We start from the raw sequence: 10,018 nt of genomic DNA on the forward strand, positions 1-10,018 counted from the left end.
AATTGTAATAATAGTAATATGAGCTGGTCCTGGGGGGGGGGGTTACCATGCGGCGTTGTCCGTGTCCGGTCCGAGGCTGAAGCGGGGTCCAAGGCAGGGAGTCGGGTGAGGTCAGGAGCTCCGACAGGACAGGGTTCAGGCAGGAACTGGCTACCAACAATGTTGCTCCTGCAACTTGGGATTGGGGCTGGCTGGCTTTTATCTGCCCCGAGGCATAGGGCGGCCCCGATCCTCAGGTGACTTGCCTCTCCTGGCCTGGAGGCGAGCACTTCTCCTGCGGGAACTTAGTTCCCTCCACCTCTCTGCCCTGAGCCTCTGCAGCTCAGGAGAGGCTGGAGGGTTACCGGACCCAGAGGCAACCTCAGCTTCCTCTGATGGGGCTGAGAGTGGAGCACCTGCAGGCAATGGGTCCTCCATCACCTCAGGAGCCAGAGCAGACTCAGCTGGTGTCTGCACCTGAGGATCCAGCACAGGTGAGGACCCTTCAGACTCAGGCCCCAGCCCCGGCTCAGCTGGTTCTGGAGGAGGGGAATCCTGTGCAGGCTGGGATTCCTCAGGTTCAGCCTCTGAATCAGATTCCCAGGCCATCACATAATAATTCATTATTTATATCCCACCCATCTGGTGTGTCTTGTGCTGTTGAACCAATCATGCAACATTCATTCCCTACTAATAAATCTACAACACTTAAAATATAAATCCGGGGACATTAAATGAAATCTGGGGACAGATTTTGACCGGGGACAGATTTGTAAATCTGGGGACTATCCCATGGAAACGGGGACATCTGGTACCCATATGTTGCTGAATATTCCATCGGCACCTGGGGGCGGTAGGGAGCCGTCGTTGACGAAATGTTCCATGTCCAACTTCTGTGAGGGAAGTGTAGCTGTCAGTTTGGCTGGGAGGAAAACTGCCCAGAGGCCGCATAGGAGCAGGAGCTGTGTGGAGGTCTGGAAATTCCCAAAGGTGTGGAATTCAAGGGGCCGGAAATCCTGCAGCCTGCAGCCCAGGGGTGTCAGGGCAGAGGGAAAGATGGGAGAAAAAGGTTGGCAGAGAGACAAAGATTTTCAGCGCCATTCTCACTCCACTGCTGACAAGTGGCCCCCTGATAGACTGCTCCTATGGAAAGTGGTGTTTGACAGAAAATAAGGCCCCCACACCAGGTCTAGAGGCAGGTTAGTCAAAGGAAAGGGGTGGTGAGGTAAGCAAGGGAGGTGCCTAAAATTTAAAGAGAAAAGATAATTCTTTCAGATCTGGTTTGTAAAATCACAGCAGTAGCTTGGAATGGCAAGTCCTAAAGGAGCAGAGAAGTGTGTTTGTACGTGTTGAATTCACACACGTTTATACGAACCAAATGTAACTGAGGGACTCCAAAATGGATTCTGCATATGGCAGGGTTTTTAATAGTCAGCATGGGTTTTGTGTGTGAAATCACTTCCAAGATATTTCATGGGAAGTGATTCATGAAAGGAATGAATTAACTAACAGAAACTAAAGATCCCAACCTGGAGTTTCTTAGCAATCGGGTGAAAGACAAACCAGTGGCCTGCTTTCTAACGACATTTTCTTCTCTGTTTCCCTCCTTGCCAAACCAGGAAGAATTTAGACTCCATTTTAGGAACATTTCAAGGATTATGGACTGTGTTGGTTGCATCAAATGCCGTCTTTGGGGGAAGCTGCAAGTAAGTAACAGTCCCCATCTTTCCTTCCTTGCAAAGATTTTTCATTCCTTTGCATATTCCTTGCCAATGCACACAGGAGGGACACGGGTGGTGCTGTGGGTTAAACCACAGAGCCTAGGACTTGCCGATCAGAAGGTTGGTGGTTCGAATCTCCGCAATGGGGTGAGCTCCCGCTGCTTGGTCCCTGCTCCTGCCAACCTAGCAGTTCGAAAGCACACCAGTGCAAGGAGATAAATAGGTACCACTCCGGCGGGAAGGTAAACGGCGTTTCCGTGCGCTGCTCTGGTTCGCCAGAAGCGGCTTAGTCCTGCTGGCCACATGACCCAGAAGCTGTATACCGGCTCCCTCGGCCAATAAAGCGAGATGAGCGCCGCAACCCCAGAGTCGGCCACGACTGGACCTAATGGTCAGGGGTCCCTTTATCTTTGACTAATGCACACAGGTATAATCTGCTAAGAACTTAAAAGTTTTGTTGTTGATTATTGCAATCCACTCTGGGAACCTGTTTTGGCTGAAGGGCAAATACTTCAGTTTTTAATAGTTAAAATAAGGCTTCACTATCCTGGTGCTGTCCAGATGTTGTTTGACTATCACAGAATTATAGAATTATGGAATTGAAAGGGACCTCGAGGGTCATCTAGCTCAGGCATAGGCAAGCTCCGGCCCTCTAGATGTTTGGGACTACAATTCCCATCTTCCCTAGCTAACAGGACCAGAGGTCTGGAACTGTAGTCCCAAACATCTGGAAGGCCAGAGTTTGCCTATGCCTGAATTCTAGTCTAACCCCCTGCAATGCAGGAATCTCAACTAAAGCATCCATGACAGATGTCCATCCAACCTCTTCTTAAAAACCTCTAAGAAAGGAGAATATTACCTCCTGAAGGAGACCATTCCACTATCAAACAGCTCTTCCTGTCAGAATTTTTTTCCTGATGTGTAGTTTGAATCTTTCTTGTAACTTGAATCCATTGGGCTCTAGTGCTCTCTTCCAGAGCAGGAGAATACAAATATTGTAATTCCTGACCCTTTAGCCATGCTTGCTAGGGTTGATGGGAGTTTAAGGTTATAGCCAAAGGTGGAGATCAAGGCTAGGGACTGAATGTGGCCCTCCATGTCCCTATCTGGCCCTTGGAATTCTCCCCAGGCCACACCCCTTCATTGGCCCTGGACAGGTAGATGTAACCCAATTCTTGTTCCTGTTGTGTACAGACTCAGGGCTTGGGAACAGCTCTGAAGATCCTGTTTTCTGAAAGCCTGATAGAAAACATGCCGGAGAAAGGACCCTCGCCCAAATTCCATCTAACGAGGCAGGAAATTGTGTCCCTCTTCAACGCCTTTGGAAGGTGAGTGTGAGGTTTCGTGTCTGGAATCCTGCAGCTTCAACATCACACCAAACCATGGTTCTCACTAACCATGGTGCAGAGTGCAAACCATGGTTTGAGCTACATACATCAGGTGATCCACAATGTACAGCTGCTTGTTAGGTTCCGTTTTCTGTCCTCCCAGCTTCACTCTCACTTTCCTGGTTCAGCTAGCTTTGCAGACGGTACGGTAGATTCTGCGAGTGCAGCTTTCTCCCGATTGAAGTGCAGAGTGTTTGAGGACCGGGACATTTGCAGGGAAACCAAAATGCTTGTTTACAAAGCTATTGTGGAACTGCAGGGTGCAGAACGGCTCTGCCTTTTGCCTGTGTTTTGAGTCCAAAAGCTACCTAAGATCATGCTCTTTCCCTCTTGTGTCTCCCTATTCAGGATTTCAACAAGTATTAAGGAACTGGAAAACTTCAGGAACCTGCTGAGACCTCTCCACTGAAGCTGTTTCCTGATAAAGACTGGCACTCCTGTTCTCCGCTGATGGTTGCTGCATTGTGGCCAGGCTAGCCCCCCAACCCCACCCTGATCTTGGCAAGAAGGGGGAGCGTAGGACTGCAAACCAGCAACCTTGCTTCCCCAGCTTGCGAGTTTTATACTGGCCGCAACTCCCGATGCAAGACTTAAATCTTCCAGGGCTTCCTGGTCCTGTCGTCTTTGTGATCTGCCGTGCAGCACCTTACGTGACCGAATCTCTCTCAATGGTGGAAGGCAAAACTGACCTCGGTTAAGTAATCCTCAGCCTGCAGTTTTTATTTCAGGATCTATGAAGTGCCTTTCTGGATCAGGCCCAAGCCCAGAGGTTCTTTGCAAGGATCCTGGTACGGTGCCGCCTCTGTTTTAGGGGGTGCAATGGAGATACCGCTTCTGTGGGAAACCCTTGCTTTTGAACCATTTTGTTTTAATTAGAGAGCCGGCAGCTGCCCTTTAAAAAGACACCCCGCAAATAAATGCAGTTAAACTCAAACACAGGTTAGCTCTAAAGCAATGGGCAGCACCCCTTTTTGGGACTTTTAGACTAGAATTCCCACCCAGTGGCGTATCGTGGAGAGGGTGGTTGCCCTGGGAGCAAAATTTCAGCACTGAGTTCCATCACCAGGCTCCGTTGAAAATGGCGTGTCCATGCAAACCAGGAACTGGTGATGCACAGTTAGGAAGCTGAACGCACATGCGTATTCCATCCATTTCCCTGCCTCTGCGCAGCCCCGGGCACCGGCAACCCACGCTAGGCCACTGCTCCCACCATCCTACCTAACCATTGACCGCACTGCCAGGAACTGGGAGTCCAGAACAGCTGGGAGGGGGCACCATGTTAACCATCCCTTGCTCTACAGTGCTGTATGGCACAGTCCTCAGGGAGGTACGGTATATGAAGCACACTCCGCAGGGAGACCTCTCCATCTGAGCACACCTGGATACAGGCCAGATCTGGGCTAGGCAGATATTTGCTCTGTTGCCCCAGGGATCTTCTGGTGGGTCATATATCTTCTCCCCTATTCTTTTGGGAAATCCTTATAAGAGCTCTGTAGTGTACACTGGTCACAGGCCGAGGGAGCCGGCGTACAGCTTCTGGGTCATGTGGCCAGCAGGACTAAGCCGCTTCTGGCCAACCAGAGCAGCACACGGAAACGCCATTTACCTCCCCGCCGGAGCAGTACCTATTTATCAACTTGCACTTTGACGTGCTTTCGAACTGCTAGGTGGGCAGGAGCTGGGACAGAGCAATGGGAGCTCACTCCGTACCAGGGATTCGAACTGCCGACCTTCTGATCGGCAAGTCCTAGGCTCTTCGGTTTAACCCACAGCACCACCCGCGTCCCTAGCTGCTATTAAAAGGCAAAATTACGATGGATGTGACTTGACATCTTTTTCTAAGAGAAGGGTGACCTCCATCCATCTTCATGGAGCTTAGAGAAACATTCTCCTCCTCTTGTAAGTCATGGGCACCCAAGGAAGCTGAAAGTTGGACGAGTTAGGGTAGATAAAAGAAAGTGCTTCTTTGCACAGCGCATGGTTTAGACTGGAGAACTCGTTTGCATAGGAAAAAGCAATGACCACCAGCCTATAGGGCTTTAAATGAGGATTACTGTATGTTCCGGCGTACAAGATAATAATTTATTATTTATACCCCGCCCATCTGGCTGGGCTTCCCCAGCCACTCTGGGCGGCTTCCAAAAATAATATTAAAATACTGTAATACATCAAACATTAAAAGCTTCCCTAAACAGGGCTGCCTTCAGATGTCTTCTAAAAGTCTGGTAGTTCTTGTTCTCTTTGACATCTGGTGGGAGGGTGTTCCACAGGACAGGTGCCACCACTGAGAAGGCCCTCTGCCTGGTTCCCTGTAACATGGCTTCTCACAGGGAGGGAACCACCAGAAGGCCCTCGGTGCTGGACCTCAGTGTCTGGGCACTAAGATGGGGGTGGAGACGCTCCTTCAGATATACTGGATGAATTTTTATTCCTGGAAAATCACCCCAAAAGTCAGGGGTTGTCTTATACGCCGGGTATACACGTTGGGATGGAGAAGAGGGAGCCGGTGAGCAGAGGCTCCCCTTCTGCCGTTGCTCCTCCTCCCTCCCCACAGACGGGGACGCAGAAAGTCCTTCCGAGCGCGGCGTTCACCCGCCTGCCCGCCAAACGCCTCGCCTCGGGCTGCTGCTGCGACAGCAGAGGCAGCGGAGGGGTGTGCGCTCTGTCCCTGGTGGCGCTCAAACTCTAACTCTAAAACTGAACAGCAAAAGTTGAGGGTCGTCTTATACGCCCAGTCGCCTAATACGCCGGAATCTACGGTAGGCAAGTTTATGGAGGAGAAGGCTACCAATGGCTACTATCCAACCAACAAAGACTCCCCCTTCGGGCATCTGGTTTGCCACTGTGAGAACAGGATGACAGGCCTGATCTAGGAAGGTGGTTCTTAGTATTTTTGGTTCCAGAACCTGAACTGTCCAAGTGCCCTGTTGGGTTTCCTCCATCCCAACCCTTCTCTCTCTGCTTAATGTTACCTCATTTTACAAAACGCTCCGCACTCTGGAACTGCTGCGCTGGTCTCAGGAAAAAGAGAGAGGCTCCCGAATGATTTTTTACTGTGAATGTTAGCAGAGAAGGGCAACACCCCCCCTCCAAATTTCTCTCCACTCCTCCCGAGAAAGCTGAAAGGAATTCTGAGCAATGATTTGTGCAGCTGTACGCGACGTGCTGTGAGCTGCAGGGGGAAGTCATGTGGAAAGGGGTCAGGTTTGTAAAAAACAAACAAATGTGCATAAATACAGAAGTGGGACTTGCAGACCTGAAACAGAATGCTCTTGCGCTTTCATTTTATTCTCCTGAATTTGCGATGCAAAGGGGTGGACTTTGGGTCCCTCTGAACTCTACAGTTCTATGATTGCAAAGGGCTGGCTGGGTGAGCAAAATGATTTTCCTACACTGGTACGTTTCCTTGAAGAGATGGTTATTATTATTTATTGAATTTATATACAGTGGTACCTCTGGATGCAAACAGGATCCGTTCCGGAGCCCCGTTCGCATTCTGAAGCGAACGCTCCACATGGGTCGCGACGCGCCACTTCCACACATGCGCGTGACATCATTTGGAGCGTCTGTGCATGCGGCGAAACCCAGAAGTAACACACTCCGTTATTTCCGGGTCGCCACAGAGCGTAACTTGAAAACGCTCAACCTGAAGCACATTCAACCCGAGGTATGACTGTACTGCCCTGTACCCTCAGGTCTCGAGGCGCTTCACAGATAAAATCAGAATATAAAACCACAAAGTACATAATCAAAATAAAAGGTAAAGGACCCCTGACCATTAGGTCCAGTCGTGGCCAACTCTGGAGTTGCGGTGCTCATCTCGCTTTATTGGCCGAGGGAGTCTGTGTACAGCTTCCGGGTCATGTGGCCAGCATGACTAAGCCACTTCTGGCAAACCAGAGCAGCGCACGGAAACGCCATTTACCTTCCTGCTGGAGCAGTACCTATTTATCTACTTGTACTTTGATGTGCTTTTGAACTGCTAGGTGGGCAGGAGCAGGGACTGAGCAACGGGAGCTCACCCCGTCATTGTGGGGATTTGAACCGCCGACCTTCTGATCGGCAAGTCCTAGGCTCTGTGGTTTAACCCACAGCACCACCCGCTTCCCAATCAAAATAAAAACCAACACCCAAATAACAACTCCCCCCTTCCCCTGCAAAAGGAGCTCTAGGTGGTGACATGGTCTGCCTCATTTAATCCCCACAAAAACCCTGTGGGGTAGGCTAGGTTGAGAGGTTGGCCCAGTGGGAGCTTCATGGCAGGGTGGGGATTCGAACCTTGTTCTCCCAGGTTGAAGGCTAACCGCTAGACCGCACTGTTTCTCAGAGCTGACCCTTGGAAACTAGAAGCACCCAAGCTCCCCTCCCACCCCCCGTGGTAGGTGGGAACTGGCACATTCTTTATCCTGCCTCCAGCTATTTCCCCCAATCCTGCTAATTCCCCTCACTCCAAAAAACCTCTACACCCGTCTGCTCCCCCTCCAGCTGTTTTGCTCTGTGCCACAGTGGCTGATGGGAATTGTAGTCCAAAACAGCTGGAGAGCACCAGATTAACAAAGGCTGCTCTACTTGCAGGTAAATGCAATTTATTTATTTTTTTAAAAAGTATGCATTTTTGTTGGAATTATCAGACATTGTAAACACGCTGCCTTTGGGAGGGGAGCATTCGTGACCCATGGCAGAGAATTCCATTTCGTGTGTCCCCCTCCCCCTTTAAAAAATACTCTACCATTCTAGGAGTCTATGGTACCAATTTACCAGTTTTTGTTTGCAAAGTTCATGTGGGTTTTTTTGTTTTGGTGCTTTTGCAGAATTCTCCATTCCCCACCCCCACCCCTTCTAATTTTTTCCTCTTGAAGAAGAGCAAGAAAACCCAAAGCCGAGCCTTTGAAAACTCCCGTCTCACAAGATAAAAACAAACCTTTATTTCCAAAACATGAATGGCATTACATTTCAGAGTGAGGGAGGTTTAAGCGTGGGGTACATTCATTAGGCGCAGCCTCCCCAAGGGCTGAAGGGACAGCTTGCAAAATGGCGCCCCTCAAACCATACCACGAACGGGCGAACTCTCGCACGTTGCAGGATTTCTCCCCTTAAATAAGAAGCTGTCCACGAGAACAAAAAGGGCGCCCACCTCTCGTCAGCCATCACTACTTCTCCATTCTACAACCCCACCCCGCTGTCCTAACCGACAGTGGCTCCGACGAGTGAGAAAGATCAGGTTTAGTCGATGCAGTTCAGTGCAAAACGTTGGATAAAGAGCTCATAGCCCTTAACACAATGCCCTCCTCCCGCCTACAAAACAAAAATTATAAAGTGCTCCCAGTGCATTGTAAAACTCTTAAAAGCGGAAAAGAAAACGGGTGGGTGAGGGGGTGTTAATAGCGCAGTGTGCCTTGGGTGGATGAAGGAGGGCAGCGCAGAGTTCGAGATGTGACTTGTTTCACCCGAGTCAGGGGTCAATTGATGCCGGGGTGGGGTGGGGTTCCTAGTCACACACTAGCTTGGGATAGGGAGGGAGAGAGAGCGCTTATCTTGACGCACAACGCCAATATGGCCTTTTTCAAGAGACGCTTAAAATTTGGCAGCTGTCAAATCTCCCATGTCGACACTTAACATGTTTACGAATCCGCCTCCCCCCCCCCCCCCCGCAAAATGGCCACCCAGACAGGGCAACGCTGATGCAACGCTAAAAACCACAGTTTACTGTTGCAAGAGAACAGCTCGGGTGCTTTTCCCTACACGTGAGGTTTCCTTCAAAACACAGTTTATGAAGCTGGCTTGTTCCAGTCTGATTAGCCACAGGTTAGCACTCGGACACAATGCTAAACTGGTTAATTTAAATTTAAAAAAGCAGTGAAAGCTACATTGGAGGAGGAGAACACAAGTCTGTCAGGGTGGGGGCCCTAGGCTTGGCCGTGTAACACTAAACTAGAGTTTAATGCTATTATCTCAATCTGCAGCCACTCTTGAAAAGTTGCCAGCACTTTGGTGTGTCTTCAAAAACTGGTGTAACGTGTAGTTTTCCTTCTCAGTCTGTGAACAGGAGATACACCCATTATTCCAGCCAGATATCCTCACAAGGTATCAGAATTAGCTTGCGAATTGAAAGAGACAGCTACAGAGTTCTACCCCCGGGAAGATATCTTGAGGTCTGAAAAGCAAAAGAGCTGCTGGAATGAGAAATGTTTCTCTCCTAAACAAACGCTCACAGATGGCACCTGAAGTTTTGCTGCATGAGTACCTTGAGGCGGGGAAATATCCTTTTTGTCCTGGGGCTGTTAAGAGTCTGCTAATGGAGATGAACCTCCACACATTTCCCAAAGCAGCCTCTGAACTAAGTCCCAAAGAGCAGCAAAATGCCCTGGTTGGTAAGAGTGAGCTGAACAGAAAAAAAAAGAGTCAAGAAATCTGTGCAAAGTCAAGAAATCTGGGGCAACCCAGCCCAATGGGCAAGGAATAAATAATAACATCATTATTATTATTAATATTACACAAGACGTCTGAATTTGTGAGCACAGCGCTAGGAATGGGCAAACGTCTCCCAGCAAGTCTTTGGCAAGTTAGCATCACTTGGGAGTGGAATTTGCTGACAACCTTGATGGCTTTAGGCCCCCCAAAACAGCTATTCTCCAGCACATGACCTCAGCCCAGGGGTGTTTCTTTTTTGGGGGGGGGGGTTTGGACCCACCAGGTGCCGCTGAGCTACAGCTCCCATCAGTCCCAGCAAGCACGGCCAATGGCCAGGGATGTTGGGAACTATAGTCCAGCTAATGGTTGAAAGATTCCCCAGATCTCTGAAGCGGCTGAGCTGCAAGCAGGTATTTGGGTGAAGAGCTTGCTCAAGAACCTAAACTTGTTCGGGCACTTTCGCAAGCACGACACCCCCCAAATTTTTAAACCGGCACTTTTTGCTGAAGTCACGTTCAC

General features: G+C 49.6%; 1 protein-coding gene across 2 annotated transcripts in view; it reads left to right on the forward strand.

Moving 5' to 3' along the window:
* Nucleotides 1–6,174, forward strand: part of ERO1A (endoplasmic reticulum oxidoreductase 1 alpha) — a 35,089-nt gene extending 28,915 nt beyond the window's left edge. For both annotated transcript variants that reach the window (XM_081913236.1, XM_081913235.1), the window contains exons 14-16: nt 1,599–1,685; nt 2,895–3,028; nt 3,437–6,174. In XM_081913236.1, the coding sequence (XP_081769362.1) occupies nt 1,599–1,685; nt 2,895–3,028; nt 3,437–3,497 (282 nt within the window). In that variant the 3' untranslated portion in view covers nt 3,498–6,174. The remainder of the gene's footprint in view (nt 1–1,598; nt 1,686–2,894; nt 3,029–3,436) is intronic.
* Nucleotides 6,175–10,018: the final 3,844 nt, after the last annotated feature.

This window comes from Podarcis melisellensis, assembly GCF_964234715.1.
Source record: "Podarcis melisellensis genome assembly, chromosome: 1".
In the NCBI taxonomy this organism is placed as follows: domain Eukaryota; kingdom Metazoa; phylum Chordata; class Lepidosauria; order Squamata; family Lacertidae; genus Podarcis; species Podarcis melisellensis.